We start from the raw sequence: 22,562 nt of genomic DNA on the forward strand, positions 1-22,562 counted from the left end.
CACTCTTCTGTTCATTTCCTCTGCAGGATCTGGCACTGGCCCCTGTGAGAGACTGGATACTGGGCTAGATTGACCATTGGTCTTACCCAGCATAGCCTTTCTTAAAAGGGGAATCATTATCAAGCTGGTATGTTTTGGGGAGGGATCCTGAAGGGATTGCTTCTTGGTCCTACACTATTTAACCTTTTCATCAGTGACCTGGAAGAAAAAGCAAATTACTGATAAAGCTTGCAGGTGACAAAGATTGGGGGAGTGGCAAATAATGAAGAGTCACTGACACAGAGTAATCTGAATCACTTGGTAAGCAGGGCTCCGGCAACATGCATTTTAAGACCAACAGATGTAAAAAGTCAGACCCTAGGAACAAAGAAAATAGACCATCCTTACAAGACATTATCCTAGGACACACTGACTTTGAAAAAGACTTGGCTCTCATGATGGATAATCAGCTCAACACAAGCTCCCAGTACGATGCTGTGGCCACAAGAGAGCTAATGCAATCCTTGGATGTATGAACACAGACATCCCAAGTCGGAGTAGGAAGGCTATATTATCTCTGTATTTGGCACTGGTGCAACTGCTAGTGGAATCACGTGTTCAGATCTAAAGTCCACAATTCAGGAAGGATGTTGATAGGAACATCAAGATTGGATTAATTCTATAAAATATGCTCTAGTTCAGGCAAGTCCTGTAGCTCACGTTATACAAGCACTCAAACTAGATGATCACAATGATCCCTTCAGTATTTAAAATGTATCTATAAACATGATCTGGACAAAATCAATAACGTTAGTGTTCTGAGGGAAACAGACGATAGAAATGGTAGAGTATATATCGACACTTCCATTGAAGTGAAGAAGCAACAGTCTGAAGGGAAGACGATGACATAGTGGACCCAATCACCTCTGCCCAATAAATGGCTTTTGTGACAAATAGCCTGTCCCTACCCACCCTACAAAACGTTGAGCTCACAGTATGGGGCTAAGGCTGTGAGGAATCTGCAGGGTTTCTTGAATGAAACTGAAAGAGCGTCCCTTCCTTACACTTTATGGATAAAGGAAGCCATTTAATCTGACCATATGCCTTCTACATCCACAACCAGATGTGCCCACAAACAACTGAGATTTCAGTAATGTCTAGCAAGGTGCCAGGCACATGCTCTAGCAAGGGATTTTTCTCAAAAAACAGATTTGATTTTCTTATCGTTAATTGATCTCTGCAGACAACTGCTGAGTAGGCAAGGTTAGTTCATGTGATACATACTGGCACTGCGGCAACTGAGTTCTTGCATGTTATCCTCAAGGAACCTTTGACTCTCTCAATTTGGTCTTTCGAGGAAGAAATCTCCCTCACGTTAGCAAGCAAAGCTGCTGATATGCCTAGATATGGTAACAGAGCTAGGATTTCTTTGGACTTGAAGGGATTAGAGCCAGCACCTCATCTGTGACTGACACATCAAATGTAACCTAATATGTTCCAGAGATTAAGCCTTTCAGACTTTCCTGGGAACACCCTTTAATTTCAAATGGCTCTCGCTCTAGATTTCAACTTGGAGATTTACTAAATTTTAAACCTCTGGAACATATTTGGCTAGATTTGATGTGTCAGTCAAAGATGATGTGCTGGCTTTCTATATCACAGCTCTCTTGCCCAGTGATTGGCTCAAGCTGGAAACTGAAGTTGTTACCCTCCTGATTGTCGTACTACACATATTGAGTAATGGAATCTCATCTGCTGCCTCTTCTGCAGGGTACATCCTGACAGTTCACCTCTTTTTTGAAGGTGGTGGAGGATGAATACATTCATCAGAGTTTCTTGGCCCTTTTGTTTCATTGGGAAGGTCTCATAATACTATGTAGAGGAGTCTCCAGCGCACTTAACTTTGCAGGTTTCTGAATTTACAAAGTAGGTTACATACAAAAATCTACATTAAAGAAAGTTGAGATCTCAGTTTCAAATATTAGGAAGTGCTAGCATTAAGCTCATGCAAGCTCAGTTAGGCACCTCTATACATATATGTCTTATGATAAAGGGCCCCCTCCCATCAGATAGCACGTCTGTGGCAGTGTGTAATATACTGTTCAATATCCCCCCAACTTAATGAATATTCATTTTAATATGCACATTTTGGTGAATTAGTTGTACAACATTTGGTAGAAAGACAGCCATATACAATTCTTTTGGGGTATAACGCTCAACACAAGAGAGTTCAAAGAATGGAGAGAGTAAAAAAACCTTGCAAATTGTTTAAGAAACATTATTGGCCCAATTCAGAATATTTTAGGCAAATAGTTCAAGTGCATCTGGAAGAAAATTTTCACTGACCCGAATTTCAAAAGGGGTAAGGATGAGTAAGTGGCTAGTTCTGGTCTATATTTTAAAAGCAAGATTTTCAGGTTCACTTTAGTCTGTTAAGTCATTATCAGCATGAAGGACCAATTTCAACAGCAACTCCTGAGGCAGGAGAAGCTTCAAAAAGGGAGCAGCACAAATGTCAGGGGGGTGAGGGGATGGGGAGAAAGAGGAGTGACTCTGCTTCCTCACCTTGATCCAGACAACACACATGCAGACAGCAACCTATTCTCTTCATGAAGATTCTGCTGAGGTGCTGCTACTGCACCAGCAGGCATCACCTCCTGCTCTTGATACAGTACCCGAGCATTGGAGGGCCCTCCATAGTACCTGCAACAGCTAGTAATGGCAGCAGGGGAGTCAGGTGCCCTACACATCTACTATTAGCATTATTATTTTTAGTGCTCAGATGGAACACGAATGAATAGATTCTACATATTTATAAAGAAAACATCATTTGCACTGATACCATAACTGATACAGGACTTCAAGTGACTCAGCCAGAGGTTAGGGGTCTATTACAGGAGTGAGGGGGTGAGGTTCTGTGGCCTGCTATGTACAGAAGGTCAGATTAGATGATCACAATGCAGATGTACCTTAGAGTCTATGAGTCTATGATACTCACTTGCTTAAAACATGACACCACAGGCACTTTAATAAAAGAAAATCAAACCTATAGGACTCTGGTAAGTTTTATACAATACCTGTAACTTGGATCTCACCTGCCAACTTGGATCTCACCTGCCAACTGAGTAATTCATTTCTCAGCTTAAGATTCTTTCTTTAGGTATTTGTAAAACAATTTACAAGATGCCTGTTGGATAACAGTTCCTTGCTTAATCTAAGAACATTAAAGTTGTAATTATGTCCATGTAAACACATCACAGAGCAGTAAGTAAATAGCTGGTAACAAAGATGCAAATCTGTTCCAGTTCTGGCGGAGCCAAGCAGCAGTAATGTTTAAGTCATTCACATATTCTAATCTGAACACAGGGCAAAATGTTCTCAGCAAATTTGAAGAAACAAGGGTAGAGATATATGCTGCTCAAGTTTGATCTTATTGTAGTTGATGGCTCCCCCTGCCTGAGAATAGCTAAAATTACTGCCCACAGACTACCTTGACCAGAAGTCACAAGAAAGTGTGCTAAACCAGCTGCAGACTCAGGATACATGAAGTGAGATTTAGACCAAAAGTGGGTGCATTCGGACGCAAAGGCAAATACTAAAAAACTTAACTAGTAAATGAAGGAGAGCAACAGATGATAGACTAAACTTACTTCATAGTAACACCCAATCAAGATGGCCTGTTGACTGAAACTGCAAGCTCAATGCTGAATCTAATGTTCATGGATCAATCTGTTCAGGGGCAGGTGGGCTAAGTTGTCTTCTGTACTTTTTAAAAGTATCCCCTGATCCTCAAGCATCCTCCTGTGGGTGGCTATACAAGATTTTTGTCCCCTTTCCCCAGACTAACAAGATTATGGATTTCCTTTATAATAGCTTTTGCCATTTTAGTGTGCACCTGGATCCACAGAAAGTATTAACAGCATAATTAGTTTCCAGTGACTGAAACATGCCCCTCCTAGGGATTGTAGTTTTGAAACTTGTTAAGAACATAATGATCAGGTTATTCAAAGCAGTGAAAATAGGACAAGAATTAGACCCTGTTAAGAAGGACCTCCATGGATTTTGGTTAGGCATTTATATTAAATGACCCAAACATCACTTTACTGACACTAGGAATGTCCTACTTCTCGGATATATTCATTTTCTGTGATAGCTCTGTTCTGAGACTTTCGTACATCTGCAGGTAGTGCTGATCACATTTACAAATATTACATCTCTTTTGCGATATTGACTACTGCTCCCTAGTAGTCTGCATGGTGTTTTATCTGAATAGTGGACTTATTTAAAAAAAAAATCTGTGTTATCCTCCACTCAAACCCCCAAATAAACTTTTTGGTCTCTGTGACAAATTCAATACAAATCAAGTAAACCTCTAGGTATTTTTTACTGAACTCAGGTTCTTGAGTATGTCAAATGACAAGTTAACCTTGCAGGAAGTCATAACTGAAACGTGTTATGTTTGAATTCATAACACAATGAAAGTTGAAGTTAACACAGTAACTACAAGCTAACTGAGGAGCTCAGATTCTAACTCTGAAACATCCATGTTGACAAACATGTGCAAGACACCAAAACAATTACAGTTTAAGACTTGTGCTGTCATTCCTAGCCAATAACTTGAAGCTTGATGGGAATTTATATTGAATCTGGGCTTAGGAATGTTTGGAACAAATGCTGAAGCACTTACAATATTTTACAATTTCGCAATAAATTAACTTTAAACAAGTATTTCAGGTCACATCTTCATCAGCGCTCTTGACCTGGAGGCACAGCCGTTCTTTTCTCTTTGATCTGTTTTACACAATCCTCTCTTCTCTTCATATTTAAGAACAAATTTCAGGTCAAATCCTTTTCACCTTACCCACCATGTAGAGTCCCACTGAACTAAAACAGAATGAGGTGGTTGGGCTAACTGATCAGGATTTGATTCTTTGACAGTTCTGAAATAAACTAACACCAAGAAGTGAAGTTGTTTATTTTTAGCATAAAATCTTACAAGAATGTAAAGTACATCCTTACCTCGAACCCTTTGTGTCTTACTAGATATCCTTTGTACCAATCTGAAAAATCGAGAAGAGAACAGAACTCAGTACAACAGAATACTTGCATAAACTGCACAAAAATAAATTCATATGATGTTTATCATCATCATTGCGTATAACATAATAAAGCATGGAAAGTAACAGCAAAGCACGTTCAAAGATTAAATATAGTACATCTAAAAATGTAAGGCCCTCCATTTCTTGTGTTTAGACAAAACCAAAGTGTGGGGCAGAAAGCACCCATTACAGTAACTCCCCTTGTATGAATTTGGATCAATATTTGGTCACCCTGTGTTTACGGGATAGGACACACCCTGTACTCCCAACCCATTTATTCCTTTCAATGAGTGTAAATAACCAAGTGTAGCATATCAAGGCCCATTTACCCCGTATGTAGAAATTAGACATAAAACTTTCAAATCTGATCCCTTTGTGGTATCTTAGTCTTTAATTAATTATACCATTTCCACCCATGATCCCTTCATGTAAGCACTGAAAATTATGTCCCAAGAAAAACATCTGCAAAAGACGACACTCAAAAAAAGTTGTAGGGAGTTTTAGCTTCTTTTGAGCAAGAAGAATAAAAGCTGTTCTTTTCTCAGGAGTGGCTTTACATGTAGGCATATATAATAGAAAACCACAACTCTGAACTCAACACAAAGCTATGAAGTACTAAATATATCAAACGCAAGCTAGTACAATTAAACCAAAAGGTGTCAAACCAACATGCATTCACTTCTACCTCCATTCCAAGTCTGCTTCTCTAGTGTTGCAGACAAAATAAAGCCAGCTAGTCAGATTTTTCCCCTTCATACCATTTTTTGTGAATGCCTGAATGTTTTTAATGCCTTCTCCCTACTTCTCCTTAAGCTTACTTTCTACTGGCATCGTTTCTCTTGATTGCTGGTTCTGTTCTGTTCTTTTCTGCTATCTTTCTTCTTGTTGATCCCTTCTTCACCCATTTCTGCTCTATTAAACTTTTACATTTATTGATGCCTACAGCAATGCTATTTGTAACAATTTTAATCTGCATTTACTCAAAGCAGCTTGCATTATGTACATAGAGACGTTCTGCTCTCATCTAACAAATTAGTTTTAAAGCAACCCATTAAGTTTTCAGACTTGTGGGTCTAGTCTAGTATGTTCCCAGTAAACCAGGTAATCTAGGTCACCACAATTCCCAAGACCTGATTTGCTTCACCTCTGTCATTACTCAGACGAAGATGTGACCTATGAATTTCTGGTTACTGGATACTGACAGAAACAAATATGCCCCACCCACTGTTAAACATTAAAATTTTGTAGTTGTTGCAAGAAGAACTAACCCTGAAGACTTCTGATATGCAGCTGAACGAAATAAGCAAAACAGGATGATAGAACGTACTACACGAGCAATACAGCAGAAATCAATAGAGATAGGTACTGAGGCAATACAAGGCATAGTAACATCTTCACATTCTAAACCCACTATTAATCACATAGCTCTCAAACATTCAATCACTCCCAACAAAGTACAAAAAGCAAGTCTTCTGTGCGCTCATTGCTTAAAAAAGTCTTCTGAGGCCTGATAGTTGAGAGGAAGCATCAAATACATAGAGCTAAAGTGAGGGCTTTGAGAAATGCAGGACCATCATGGAGGTTTTACTCAATTCGTCAGCATGAGACTCATTCTCTTTTCATCAAAAAAAGCAGAATTTCATCTTGCACTTGTAATAAAAAAGGGCTTGCCCCATTTATACCAAAATAAAGTTGGGATGGGACTTTGCAAGTAGTTTGAAACTTAAATGTTATGCTGTAATACAATTTGAAACGTATACAACAAACAAAAGAGATCTATGCCACCACCCTCAACAAAAAGCATACTACAGGTCATGGTATATCTGGCAGAGAAACTGGGCCCACTGAGCTTTCAAAGCTGCTTTGTCCAAATATGCCCCAATCCTGCTATCTGATTGACACAAACAGGCCCGTACGCTCATATGGAGCCCCTCTAATTTGCATGGGATTCTGTCTGGTTATTATGTACATCAGACAGCAGGCCACAGTTGGTTACTAACTGTCTGTGTTAACTATTTCACAGAGCTGTGAATAGCCAGGATATGAAGCCAAAATGATTATCCTGGCCCTCTTTTCTTAAGATGTAATAGAAATTGGTTTCACTATGGAAATTCCCCACAAGTACTTCATTTCTTGTTTTGAATTGCATTAAGATGTATTAACCTACAACCCTGTGAACATAACAAGTAGGGGTCACAAAAGGGTGCTATTGGCTTCTAGCACGAAAGACGTCAGGGCCACTGCACATTAGCTGCTAGTTCACATGCTCCACTACAGAAAGGTTTGCCAATCTCCATATAAAGTGCTCTTGTTGTGAACAGCAGCACTCCTACTCTTGTAACTAAGCTACTAAATAAAAAAAATTAGAAGCAGCAATATTCTAATGCTCAGTTTAGTTGCAGTTTTTAAAACAAAGGTTCAAAAGAGGGATTTTCATAAGTGCTCAGTGCCAGTGTAACTCTGGTCTGATAGTACACAATGAGCATTTTACCACTGAGTGCAACAGAAACAGAATTAGACCCACACTGAGCAGTTATGAATATCCCACCCTAAATCTAAAACTGAGTAAAGTAGTTGTACATAATCTACATGCCCATTTACAACAGTGTGCACAAAAACCCCATTTCATGCATCATTCATCACTGGTGCACACAGTCGCCATGACTGCACACCATCATATGCAGATTCTACATGAGCTTTTTTGTATATGCGATTTGGGCAAAGTCTGCATTACAGATGCATGTACATAAAAGAGTAAACAAATCTGTTCCCACACACACACACACACACACACACACACACACGCTTTTTTTATGCTTATCAGCTACAATTTGCAGTAGAACATACCTTTCAAAATATCTGGAATAAGACTAACTTCCTCACTTACACAATACGAAAGATTCCACTTCCCTCATTGAGCAACTGTTTTGAGAAGACCACAAATTTCACAGCAAGTCAAGGGCTGAGTATTTTAAATTTTATTCAGACAGATGACAACCCTTTGTGAAATTTTGTTTTATTTTGTTGTTCAGCATAATAGCACTGCACTGCTTCCCGGGTTCTGCTAATGGGCCTTGTACAGCAGACAGAACGCAAGACAGAATATTAACATACTCTAGACTAAACTATACATGAGGCAAATCACTGTAAAAGAGATACGTGTTTGTGTTTTTTTAAAAAGCCTTGCTGTACACTCAAATAGAAGCCAGGAAAGGGGGAGGGGAACCTCAAGTAAATTAATTCCTTATCATCTCTCAGTCACCACAATATTAAAAGAGGTTGGCACAGCCCAAAGGCACCTTCTGCCTCTCTGCAGAGGGTTAATTGAAAGGACATGGGGGGTGAGAAAACAGATGTGTCTGAGGATTTTTCAAAAACACCCCCCCACACACACACACACACACACACACCACAATTTGTGGAAAGGGTCCATTCTAGTCTTAACTAATGAGAGGAGGCTGAGGGAAGCATCTCTTGCAGGAGGCCTGATTCTCACTGATATTTAGGAGGCTACCTCAACTTCCCCTGAGACAGGGCCTACCAGACGTCTGATGCCCCAGCACTTTGATGCCCTTTTGGGGAAAAAGAGAAGCAAGTTTAGACCTCCAAAGTCTGCCTAGAGAGGCCATCCAGGATCAATGGCTAGTGGAAACAATGCAAAGCTGTTCTTCAGCAGCTAGAAGGGCTGGGAGTGGGCAGAAGCAAATCTTGGCAAGGCAGGCAAGGTAAGAAGGGCTGGCTACTTCCTCCAGGAGCAGTTCTGGGTGAAGTGGCAACAAAAGGAAAGATCTCCCATCTTAACCCAGAAGTCCAGCCAGGTCAGGGCCCTAATTCTGACCGCACTTTTTGAAAATTTTGTTTTACATAGTAGAACTTAAAGCCCAAGTGGCCACCTTGAGTAGGACATCAATTGACTGCTGTAAAGTTAAAAGGAGCTTGCTTTGGGGGAATGCTCCACTGGCTCTGGCAAACCTGTCACATCCCCAGTCACTTCTGAGGGATGCATTTCTTGCCCAATGGGCCCATCACCATCCCTTGCTCAATTCCATTTTAGAGCCATGAGATCTCTTTTTTAGATGGGAAGGAATGACGTTTCTCCCCTCAAATCAAGACATACCAAACACTAGTAGTGCATACACCAACATCCTTTCCCAAGACCCTGTTGCCCTGTACAACCAGAGAAGAGTTCAGCTCTGCCCATTGGAATGAGTTGGGCTTGGATAGCTTCATATATATCCATTCCAAGGAGGCATGTAGGGAGGCATAGACTGGAACAGGCTTGTGGATCTACCATTAGAGCTAGTGTTATTTTTTTTTGTCAATTAGTAAATTTGCTGCAAAATATATATTTTTGGTGCACCAAAACTATTTGTTAATTTGGGCCTAATAGAGCAAATCGTTTCAACTGAAAAAAGTGTATTGGGGTGGGGGAAGGGGGTGTCAAATTGGTTTGTTAAGACATTTTTGGAATGTGTTTGGTTTTTCATTTCAAACGAGAAAAAATAAAGAAATCACTTTAACTACCATCCACGGTTACAGTGTCTGGTTCAAATTAAGCAGGCAGGGAAAGGACAATCAAGTCGAGCTGTGCAGAAAATGTTTTTTCCCATCCTGAGAAAAATTTTCATTGCAAGAAGCTTCCTGTTCTGCACTGGGAGAAAACTGAGACCCTGGAATTTTTTTGTGCAAAATAGAGACCGCCAGCCCCAGGATTGCCAGAGTTTAGGGCACTCACCTGGGATGTGGAAGATGCAGGATGTAGTTCCTACCCTACCAGACTTGCACCAGTGACTTGAACGTGGGTCTCACACATCCCAGGTTAGTGCAATAACTATCAGGTTCACACTCTCTCCAATTTCCCATCATCTCTATAGTTAAACTTTGCAGGTTCTAGGGGGGTTGTGGGTCAGTACTTCTGTGCTTTTTTAAAGAGCCACCCTCCATTCTACTAATGAAAATATTTGTGCTCTAGCTGCTCATCATGCACTCCCTTTGCCTCCCCCTTGTTTTCATGCCATACTTCAAGATACCTTCATCTTCCTCCATGGCCCCACCAATTTCCTTCAAATTCCTCATTAAAATCCACCTGTTTATTTTAGCATTCCAAGACTGATCTCCTCTCCAGCACTGTCTGATGTCATTTTCATTCCTCAGCATATTTCATTTGTGGTTTGTCTGCATTATACTCTAGCCCGTAGAGGCTGCAACCTTGTGCTTCATGGGTTTGTGAAGCAGCGTTCACATTTATGGCGTTTGGTAATAACTTACATAACTGAACAGCAGCCGAACAAATGTGCAGATCAATAAAGCCTTCCCCTCTCAATTGTATTTTCTGTGTCCTAAGATGGCATTTTAAACAAGGAAAAGAAAAAAATTAAAAACCACTGAACTACAGTAGCAATGTTTTCCAGTTCCTATTTAAGGCCAGCTTTAGGAAAAGGGGTAGAAACCTGTCATTATGGATGAATTAGTAGCTTGGTCCTGTGGACCTTGTGTATTTACAACTCCCTCTAGTTTCAATGAGAGCAGAACTAGACCCAGTGTTACCTGCTATAATCAGGATAGATTGGGAATTGAGTAGTAGAGCCACAAAGAGTTCACTTTTGCATAAGCCGTGTTGTAATTCATTGTCGCAAGATGCTCTGGAGCAGTTTTGTTTATTAAAGTAACTGTTGTTCTTAATGGTGTGTTGTGCACATGTATAATTTCACTGCATTTGTGTGCCCCCAAAGCACTTAAGTCAGACTCTTGCCAGCAGAACCATTAGGTGGCATGTGCACCCTCACTCTCCTCATACATTGAGCTTAAGTCATAAAATGGGCATGTCCACCACTTCAGTTCCATCTCCCTCTAGTGAAGTTATTGTCTAAAAGTAGTGGGGCAGGTGGGAGGGTTGTGGAATGTATGAGCACACAACACATCTGAGAACAGTTACTGTAGGTAAGTAACCCATTTCTCTCGTTCAAGTGACTGTGCACATATACATTCTGCTGCTGGTGACTCTGTAGCAGTTTCCTTACAGATAGTAGGATTTTGAATGATCTGAACCGAGACTGCAATGCTGACTTGCTGAAGCTCAGCTGTTCGAGAGCCTAAGTTATGTACAAATGACCACGTTGCTGCTTTACAGATATCTGTTATCAGAACACTGTTCAACAATACAGAGGAAGTGGACTGAGCCCTGGGGGCATGAGTTGGAGGGGTTTTTTTTGGTGGTGGAGAGATTTTTGCAAGATTGTAATCAAGTTTGATACTGTCAGAGATCCAGTGAGATATGTTGAGCTATCACTGATTGGTCCTTTGACTCTCTCTGCATGGGCTATAAAGAGCCTGGGATCACACTGAACAACAGTGCGATCAAGGTGGAACAGCAAAGTATTGTGAACATCCAAGGTATGAAGTCTTTCTTCATTTGGAAGAATGAGGTTTTGGGGAAAACACTGGAAGATGAATAGATTGGTTCTGATGAAAAGATGACACCACATTTTCAATGAACTTAGGGTGTCATCTGAAAGGAACCTTGTCCTCATTCATAGGGGAAAAAAATTAAGGACAGCTAGTTAGCAGAACTCATAGCTGAGACACTCTTCTTGCAGAAATTATTGCCTCCAGAAATACAATGGTGATGTTACTAGGGGTTTTAAAGAGTCCATTAGCCTTTAAAGACTAGGTTAAGATCCCATGATGGTACCTGGTCAGATACTAGACAATAGACATGGACTAGTTTTTTCAGAAATCTGGATACTGGAGGGTGAGAGAAAATAGAAAACCCCTCTAACTGGCAGATGGACTGCAGATATGGAAGCCAGGTGAACTCAAAGAACTGAAAGGCCAGATGGCTTCAAATGCAATAAGTAATCCAGTATATGACTAGTGTCCTGTCGCTGGGGGTGATAAATGCTGAGATTGTTCAGATGGATACACACTTCCATTTAACTGTGGATGTGGCTCTAGCAGAATCCTTCCTGCTGCTCACAAAGACATTTTGGACATCTCTGGAGCTCAGTTTTTCACAAGCATTTAACCAGAGCTTATCCATGCAGTGAGGTGGAGAGATTGGAGGTTAGTGTGGAGACCAGCCCTGGTTCTGAGATAGCAGATCCCTGACTCAAAGCGAAGTTAGGTGGCCTGATTGAAAGCTGGTGTAGGCCTGTGAACCAGTACTATCTTGGCCAGACCAGTGCCACTAAGATAAATGTTGTTTTGTCTGTTTTCAGCCTCCTGAGTACCCTTGGGATGAGAGGGACTGGAAGAAATGCATATAGCAGATGACTGGTCAATGGGAGAAGAAAGACATCTGTTAAGGAACACAGACTGCAACTCAGGCTGGAGCAAAAGTTCTTGAATTTGTTGTTCAAGTTGGTAGTGAACAAGTCTACTTTCAGGTATCCTCACTGATGGAAGATCTGGAAGAGGATGTCCTTTCTGATTGACCACTTGTGGTGGTCCGCAGAAATCCCAGCCAAGGGAATCTGCAGTGGCATTCCTTACTCCCAGAAGATGGAACTATCTCGAGGAAACTTTGGTTCTTATGCATAGGTTCCACAAGTGGCTAGCCTCCTGATATAGACGAGTCGTTCTTGCACATATCCACACCCTCCCCCACAGCTGTGGTGATAAAACATGGCAGTGGTGTTGTCTGTAAGGACTTGCACCAACTAGTTCCTGATGAAAGACATAAATGTTTCACAGGCCCAATGGATAGCATGGAACTTCACATGTCTATATGCAGAGAGACCTCCTGGGTGACCAGAGCTTGTGCATGAAGTCAACTGAGGCAGACCCCCAGCCTTTGGTAGATGCATCTGTAACCAGAGTTCTAGTTGGTTCTGGAGATAGAACTGGGACCCCTTTGCACATATTACAAGTGTCCAGCCACCAGTTCAGAGACTGAAACACTCATTCAGGTACACAAATGAGCATGACCAAAGGGTGCCTGGTCAAACAAAAAAACAAAATGGAGCAAAGCCTGTCAACAGTGAAGGTGAAGCCTGGTATGCTGAGTTACATATGTGCACAAGGCCATGTGACCCAGTGGTTGTGGACAGGAAAGCACTGCCATCACTGGGTTGGACTTCAGGTTTACAGACTGACTGATTAACTAAAGGCACCCTGAAGGAGCTGGAGTCCATGATACATCCTCTGACAGAGCTGGTGAGTACTTACATAAGAACATAAGAATGGCCGTACTGGTTCAGACCAAAGGTCCATCTAGCACAGTATCCTGTCTACCAACAGTGGCCAATGCCAGGTGCCCCAGAGGGAGTGAACCTAACAGGCAATGATCAAGTGATCTCTCTCCTGCCATCCATCTCCATCCTCTGACAAACAGAGGCTAGGGACACCATTCCTTACCCATTCTGGCTAATAGCCATTAATGGACTTAACCACCATGAATTTATCCAGTTCTCTTTTAAACTCTGTTATAGTCCTAGCCTTCACAACCTCTTCAGGTAAGGAGTTCCACAAGTTGACTCTGCGCTGCGTGAAGAAGAACTTCCTTTTATTTGTTTTAAACCTGCTGCCTATTAATTTCATTTGGTGACCCCTAGTTCTTGTATTATGCGAATAAGTGAATAACTTTTCCTTATCTACTTTCTCCACATCATTCATGATTTTATATACCTCTATCATATCCCCCCTTAGTCTCCTCTTTTCCAAGCTGAAGAGTCCTAGCCTCTTTAATCTCTCCTCTTATGGGACCCGTTCCAAACCCCTAATCATTTTAGTTGCCCTTTTCTGGATCTTTTCTAGTGCCTGTATATCTTTTTGGAGATGAGGAGACCACATCTGTACACAGTATTCGAGATGTGGGCGTACCATCGATTTATATAAGGGCAATGATATATTCTCAGTCTTATTCTCTATCCCCTTTTTAATGATTCCTAACATCCTGTTTGCTTTTTTGACCGCCTCTGCACACTGCGTGGACATCTTCAGAGAACTATCCACGATGACTCCAAGATCTTTTTCCTGACTTGTTGTAGCTAAATTAGCCCCCAGCATAGTGTATGTATAGTTGGGGTTATTTTTTCCAATGTTCATTACTTTACATTTATCCACATTAAATTTCATTTGCCATTTTATTGCCCAATCACTTAGTTTTGTGAGATCTTTTTGAAGTTCTTCACAGTCTGCTTTGGTCTTAACAATCTTGAGCAGTTTAGTATCATCTTCAAACTTTGCCACCTCACTGTTTACCCCTTTCTCCAGATCATTTATGAATAAGTTGAATAGGATTGGTCCGAGGACTGACCCTTGGGGAACACCACTAGTTACCCCTCTCCATTCTGAGAATTTACCATTAATTCCTACCCTTTGTTCCCGGTCTTTTAACCAGTTCTCAATCCAGGAAAGGACTTTCCCTTTTATCCCATGACAGCTTAATTTACCTTTGGTGAGGGACCTTGTCAAAGGCTTTCTGGAAATCTAAGTACACTATGTCCACTGGATCCCCCTTGTCCACATGTTTGTTGACCCCTTCAAAGAACTCTAATAGATTAGTAAGACACGATTTCCCTTTACAGAAACCATGTTGACTATTGCTCAACAGTTTATGTTTTTCTATGTGTCTGACAATTTTATTCTTAACTATTGTTTCGACTAATTTGCCCGGTACCGACGTTAGACTTACTGGTCTGTAATTGCCGGGATCACCTCTAGAGCCCTTTTTAAATATTGGCATTACATTAGCTAACTTCCAGTCATTGGGTACAGAAGCCGATTTAAAGGACAGGTTACAAACCTTAGTTAATAGTTCCGCAATTTCACATTTGAGTTCTTTCAGAACTCTTGGGTGAATGCCATCTGGTACCGGTGACTTGTTAATGTTAAGTTTATCAATTAATTCCAAAACCTCCTCTAGTGACACTTCAATCTGTGACAGTTCCTCAGATTTGTCACCTACAAAAGCCGGCTCAGGTTTGGGAATCTCCCTAACATCCTCAGCCGTGAAGACTGAAGCAAAGAATCCATTTAGTTTCTCCGCAATGACTTTATCGTTTTTAAGCGCTCCTTTTGTATCTCGATCATCAAGGGGCCCCACTGGTTGTTTAGCAGGCTTCCTGCTTCTGATGTACTTAAACATTCTGTTATTACCTTTGGAGTTTTTGGCTAGCCGTTCTTCAAACTCCTCTTTGGCTTTTCTTATTACATTCTTGCACTTAATTTGGCAGTGTTTATGCTCCTTTCTATTTGCCTCACTAGGATTTGATTTCCACTTTTTCAAGGAAGTCTTTTTATCTCTCACTGCTTCTTTTACATGGTTGTTAAGCCACGGTGGCTCTTTTTTAGTTCTTTTACTGTGTTTCTTAATTTGGGGTATACATTGAAGTTGGGCTTCTATTATGGTGTCTTTAAAAAGCGCCCATGCAGCTTGCAGGGATTTCACTTTAGTCACTGTACCTTTTAACTTCTGTTTAACTAACCCCCTCATTTTTGCATAGTTCCCCCTTTTGAAATTAAATGCCACAGTGTTGGGCTGTTGAGATGTTCTTCCCACCACAGGGATGTTGAATGCTATTGTATTATGGTCACTATTTCCAAGCAGTCCTGTTATAGTTACCTTTTGGACCAGCTCCTGCGCTCCACTCAGGACTAAATCTAGAGTTGCCTCTCCCCTTGTAGGTTCCCGTACCAGCTGCTCCATGAAGCAGTCATTTAAAGTATCGAGAAATTTTATCTCTGCATTTCGTCCTGAAGTGAAATGTTCCCAGTCAATATGGGGATAATTGAAATCCCCCACTATTGTTGAGTTATTAATTTTGATAGCCTCTCTAATTTCCCTTAGCATTTCATCATCACTATCACTGTCCTGGTCAGGTGGTCGATAATAGATCCCTAATGTTATATTCTTATTAGAGCATGAAATTTCTATCCATAGAGATTCTATGGAACATGTGGATTCACTTAAGATTTTTACTTCATTTGATTCTACATTTTCTTTTACATATAGTGCCACTCCCCCTCCCCCCCTGCACAACCTGTTCTGTCCTTCCGATATATTTTGTACCCCGGAATGATTGTGTCCCATTGATTGCTCTCAATCCACCAGGTTTCTGTGATGCCTATTATATCAATATCCTCCTTTATCACAAGGCACTCTAGTTCACTCATCTTATTATTTAGACTTCTAGCATTTGTGTACAAGCACTTTAAAAACTTGTCACTGTTTATTTGTCTGCCCTTTTCTGATGTGTCAGATTCTTTTTTATGTGAATGTTTATCATCTGATCTGGCCCTTACATTTATGATACCTCAAACCAGTATTGGAGGACTTACTGGAAGGCTTCTTCTGAGAAGATTGAGATTTTGAGCACTTGTCAGCATCAGAAAGCTTCAAGGAGGCCAGTGGCGAAGATGAAAAGCATTATTTTTCACCTGACTTGTGCTTTGAGTTGCTGGTGACTGGAGGAACATTTCTCATGGATTTAGAATCTGTCACCTCATGTTTGGGATCTGGTTTCAACGCAGGACACATTCCTCTTTCATCAGGTGAACTTCTAGACAAAAGTCCCTCTGCTCTTTTGTTCTATATATGCAAAGATTTTCAGAATACACTGGCTAACCAAAGCAAACAGCCACAGAGAACTCCAACTTTCACTGAGAGGAGATGGCAGACAAGGAGAGCTGGGCTACATATGCCACCTAGTGGTACTACTGGCAAAAATCTTCAACTCAGGTGCATTGGGCACACACACACACACACCAGCAATTTCCAGTTTGCTGCAAGTTCCAGTCTTATTTTATTCCTTTTTGCATCTTCCCATCTTAGTTCTGTCTTACTTCCACCCCTTTGTCCACATACACCAATAATTTGGAGCAATACATTCAATGTTAATGATGTGCAACTAGTTTTAAATTTTGGCCAGCATTATTTAATGCATGCTAATAATCATTGTTTGGCACTTGAGGTAAATGGAGTGAGATGTTTTGATTTCTAAAAAGTGTTTCTTGTAAGGCAGCTCTGACATACAAGAAGAGTGAAATATTACGTATTAAAGAAGTTCTTTGTGTTAAGTGAGAATTTTAAAACATAATAAACCTCACACACATACAACTTATGTATTATCTTCAAAACTCAATTCTTCCATCAGATAAGCACAGTGCACCTAAGAGGGGCTGACAACAACCTCAACTCTTTATCCACCTGGATTCCTTCATCCTTAATGTTTTGCATGAAAACCACATGCACTTTAACATTTCTGACAACAGATGTCCAAGGATGAATATACTCTGACCCAAAGAAAGCAAATTTAGACTAACCAAGTGCAGCAGGACCTATCCTGGTTTTGAAACCCTTACAATATTAAATGCTGTTTTTGTAGTTGTAGTACATTATGTGCTTCTTGGTAGAACAGGTAGATCTAGATGTAAGAATTTCTATGATCATCTTAACGTCTGTGTAGCTCTCATCAGTATACTGACAGGTTGAAGGGAAGTAGGGGAAGGGAAAATAAGTTGAATACCCCCTTTCCTTTACCACTAATTAGATGAAAAACCTGAAGTTGAAATTCACTAAATCCTTTCATGCTAACCAGGCTTTTCCCCACACACACAGGTGATAAACTGGCTTCATAATCATGTGGTAGGTTTCAGGTGACTTGCATTAGTACATCCTATTTATTGAAATCAATAAAATAAAGACAACTGGCCAATGAAAGCGATTGATGCTTTATTGCAAGTTGAATGGTCAACTGAAATAAGCAGATAGGAAACACCTTAGTTTAATTCTGAGACTTGAAAAGTATTCATTAATGAAATTAATACATTTGTTAGTCTCTAAGGTGCCACAAGTACTCCTGTTCTTTTTACGGATACAAACTAACACGGCTGCTACTTTGAAACCTGTTATTAATGAAATAATTAGCCCTGTTTTCCCAGGAATATGTTAATGTAATACTGGTTGATGGCGGAAAGCACATGAGGAAATGTGATATAAATGTAAGTTTTCAATGCAAGTAATTAAAAAGAGACACTATATTTTGAATGCAAGTGACTTACCTTCACAGGACTCCAATATATGGACCACATCACCAATCTGCAGGGGTAACTGTGATTCTCCTGCACCTTTAAAGTTGTATATGGCTGCAAAATTAAAGGACAAAGTATTCAATGATTCAAGTAGAGCAAGTCATACTTTTCAATTAAATAGAAAAGTAAGCTATGGGTGATGTTAAGATTTTGACTCCACAATGAATAGACTAGGGAGAACAAGACAAATTATAAATTATATGATGGGGCTATGATTTCAGCAAACAAGTTTCTTCTTTTTTTATCTAACCTAAACACTACCTGAAAAAAGGCAAAAAGAAGCTATGCATTGCTGGTAGTCAAAAGAGGATTGTGTATACATTTTCAAAAGATCATCATCATCACTAGGAATTTAAAGATAATGTTGTGGGAAATACTTTGGTGGTCACTGCCCAAATTCAGCCAAGCATTTAAGAACATGCTTAACTTTAATTACTTGTTTTAGTGTTTGCTGAATCAGGGCTTGTATTTTCCCATTATACATAGTTGTTAAAGCAAAACATGCAATGTATTGAGCGGTTTAGGTCAGGGTTTTATCCAGAGTTTATTTTGCGCATGCATTAGGGTCCCTACTATGATCCAAACATTCACTCTAAATATATGCACACATTGAACACTTATGCATGCATATAAGTCTAAATAGCTATTATATATGCACAATTGAAGTTCATGTCCAACAATAGAAAAAAATGCCTGCGGACTATGATTTTATTAATTCAGCCAGCTAAAAATGTTCCTACGGTAAAGAGTTCAATCTTAAAGCAAAATCATGGTTAATACAGAGAAAGCGGAAAAAGTCTAGTTGTACTGTTTTTAGGACATTTGAATTGCTACAAAAATACTAGATGCTAACAATCTTGCTAACCAAAAGCAAGTAATTCAAATGTGGTTTCAAAGCACAGAAATGAAGATGAGAAGTGGAACAGGTTTCAAGAACATTGTAACAGGCTTTTTCAAACAGTTGTTCATTATCTTTGAGGCCTACAGGATGTGGGCTGGCAGGGTAAGTGTTTGGCTTTTTGTGTATGCAGTCTCCTAGGGGCTGGATGATAGAGGCACATGCTACATAGCGAGAGTGTGGCTAATTAATAAACATCCCACAGAGATCTTATGTTAAATGTTTGTAGGGCTGAAACCTTTGTTGTATCAAAAGTAACTTCAATGCAGATATCTATTGCAGAATCTCTGATCTACACTGAAGATCTACACTACAATTTTTAATTTGTTTTTTCTCTATGCCAATATAACGCTGTCCTCAGGAGCCAAATTCCTATAAACTCTTCAGGGCAGGGAACTGGTCTCACTCTAACCAAGGTTTAATTTTAAATAATGGGTTACTAAAGTTATGTTCCTAATAGGAGTGATTTTCAATAGAAACTTCAAACCGTTTTTTAGTAAATACTATGATGTTTTTGTCATAATATAACACTTAAAATAATCACACACTTGATCGAATTTGAGGGTTTCCCCCCCACACACACAGTGTCCCTATGGGCCAAGATTAAGGATATGATTTAGTCACAGGTATTTATAGTATAAGTCATGGACAGGTCACTGGCAATACACAAAAATGCAGGGGCCCGTGACCTGTCCATGACTTATACTATAAATACCCCTGACTAAATCTTAAGGGGGTCGCTGCTGGGGGAGTCACTGGGGCCTCTGCTGCGGGGGGGGCATCTGGATGGGCCGCTTCTGGGGGGAGCAGTCACCCTAAAGGGCTGCTGATGGGGGGGGGCCAGCGGCCACACCGGCCCCCGGGGCCCAGCCGAGCAGTGGCCGGTGCAGCTGGCCCTTGGGCCACTCCAGCAGCGGTCGGTGTGGCTGGCTGTGGGGCTGCTGGAGTGGCTGGCTGCAGAGCTGCTCCAGCAGCAGCTGGTGTGGCTGTCCCTGGGGTCACCTGAGCAGCTTGCCCCAGAGCCAGCTGCTTGGGCGGCCCTGGGGTCAACCATACCGTCTCTTCCCCCCGCCCCCAGAAGTCACCGAGGTCGTGGAAAGTCACAGAATCCGTGACTTCCGTGAGCTGCGTGACAAACACAGAGCCCTAGCCAAGATTAATTTAGCTTTCACCTTTCACTTGAAATATGCATTCCTCCACTACTGGTTGCCTTGTGTTAAATAAAAGCCAAAATATTATAGATACTAACAATCATCAATTCATGTTGTGAACTAGTTTTGCCTTCTGTTAATTGCTTCCTTTAACACCAGTTAATATGTTGAAAAAGCACAATAACTGACAAAGGAAGTGGCTTAGTTTGCAAGCTAAACATTTTCTAAATGAGTAAGTGGAAACTTACAGACGAAACAGATTTCTTGGTTGAATTTTGATTGCTTAATTGAATGAGTTTATAAAGACTTTATATTCTTAATATAGGGCTGTTTAAAGCCCAAATACACATAAATATATAACCTATTACATAGTATAAATTATCTACAAACTGCATATATTTGAAAAAATACCAACAAAGCCACTGACTGCATCCCTGATCATCTTGGCTTATAGCCATTGAGGGATCTATCCTTCATGAACTTATCTAATTCTTTTTCGAATGTCATCGAAGTTTTGACCTTCACAACATCCCCTGCCAATGAGTTCCACAGGTTGGCCATGTGTTCTGTGAAGTAGTACTTCCTTATGTTTGTTTTAAACTTGCTGCCTATTAATTTCATTAGTGAACCATGGTTCTTGTGTTACGTGAAAGAATAGCACTTCCTTATCTACTTTCTCCACACCATTCATGATTTTATAGATGTCTATCACATCCCCTTTAGTCTCTTTTCCAAACTGAATAGTCCCAGTCTTTGTAATCTCGCCTCATATGGAAACAGTTCCATTCTTCTAATAATTTTTGTTGCTCTTCTCTGTACCTTTTCCAATTCTAATGCATCATTTTGAGATGGGATGACCAGATCTGCATGCAGTATTCAAGGTGTGGGCATACCATGGATTTACATAGTGGAATTGTGATATTTTCTGTCTTATTATCTATCCCTTTCCTAATAGTTCCTAACATTCCGTTAGCTTTTTTGACTGCCATAGCACATTGAACAGATGCTTTCAGAGAACTACCCTCAATAACTCCAAGATCTTTCTTCAGTGATAAACATCTAATTTAGACTCCATCATTTTGTAAGCATAGTTGGAATTATGTTATTAATTTGCATTTATCAACATGGAATTTCATCTGATATTTCTTGCCCTGTCACCCACATTTGTGAGGTCCCTTTGTAACTCTTCACAGTCTGCTTTAGACTTAACTATCTTGACTAATTTTGTATCATCTGCAATTTTTGCCACCTCACTGTTTACCCCCTTTTCCAGATCAATTATGAATATGTTGAACAGCATTGGTACCAATACAGATTCCTGGGGAACCCTGCTATTTACCTGTCCCCACTGTGAAAACTGACTATTTATTCATACCCTTTGTTTCCTGTCCTTTAACCAGTTACTGATCCATGAGAGGACCTTCCCTCTTATTCCATGACTGCTTACTTTGCTTAAGAGCCTTAGGTGAGGTACCTTGTCAAAAGTTTTCTGAATCACCCTTGTCCACATGTTTGTTGACCCTCAAAGAATTCTGATTGGTGAGGCTTGATTTCCCTTTACAGAAGCCATGTTGATTCTTCCCCAACAAATATTATTCATCAATGTGTCAGATAATTCTGTTCTTTACTACAGTTTCAACCAATTTCCCTGGTACTGAAGTTAGGCTTACTGACCTGTAATTGCCAGGATCCCCTCTGGAGCCTTTTTTAAAAATTGGTGTCACATTAGCTATCCTGCAGTCATCTGGTACAGAGGCTGATTTAAATGATAGGTTATATACCAAAGTTAGTAGTTCTGCAATTTCACCAAAGAGTTCTGAAGGAACTCAGATGACTAGCATATGCTCCTAGTGACTTATTACTGTTTAATTTATCAATTTGTTCCAAAACCTCCTCTATTGATACCTCATTCTGGGACCGTTCCTCAGATTTGTCACCTAAAAAGAATGGCGCAAGGGTAGGAATCTCCCTCACATCCTCTGCAGTGAAGACCAATGCAAAGAATGCATTTAGCTGTTCCGCGATGGTCTCATCTTCCTTGAGTGCTCCTTTAGGACCTGCATCATCCTGTGGTCCCACTAATGGTTTGGCAGGCTTCCTGCTTCCGCTGTACTTAAAAACTAACAGCAAAAATATATATAAATACACCTCTACTTCGACATAATGCTGTCCTCAGGAGCCAAAAAAAATCTTACCGTGTTATAGGTGAAACCGCGTTATATTGAACTTGCTTTGATCTGCCGGAGTGCGCAGCCCCGCCCCCCCGGAGCACTGCTTTACCGCGTTATATCCAAATTCGTGTTATGTCGGGGTAGAGGTGTATATAGTCTTTTGCTAGTTGCTCTTCAAATCCTTTTTTGGCCTCCCTAATTATACTTGTACACTTGATTTGCCAGAGTTTAT

At 40.4% G+C, this 22,562-nt stretch overlaps 1 protein-coding gene across 1 annotated transcript in view; it reads right to left on the reverse strand.

Moving 5' to 3' along the window:
• The window catches only part of DOCK2 (dedicator of cytokinesis 2), a 500,992-nt gene that overhangs the window by 455,738 nt on the left and 22,692 nt on the right, over positions 1–22,562 (reverse strand). Inside the window, exons 2-3 of the mRNA XM_065410088.1 lie at positions 18,081–18,164; positions 4,999–5,039 (exon numbers count right to left, since the gene is read on the reverse strand). Coding sequence (XP_065266160.1) covers positions 4,999–5,039; positions 18,081–18,164 — 125 coding nt within the window. The remainder of the gene's footprint in view (positions 1–4,998; positions 5,040–18,080; positions 18,165–22,562) is intronic.

This window comes from Emys orbicularis, chromosome 8, assembly GCF_028017835.1.
Source record: "Emys orbicularis isolate rEmyOrb1 chromosome 8, rEmyOrb1.hap1, whole genome shotgun sequence".
In the NCBI taxonomy this organism is placed as follows: domain Eukaryota; kingdom Metazoa; phylum Chordata; order Testudines; family Emydidae; genus Emys; species Emys orbicularis.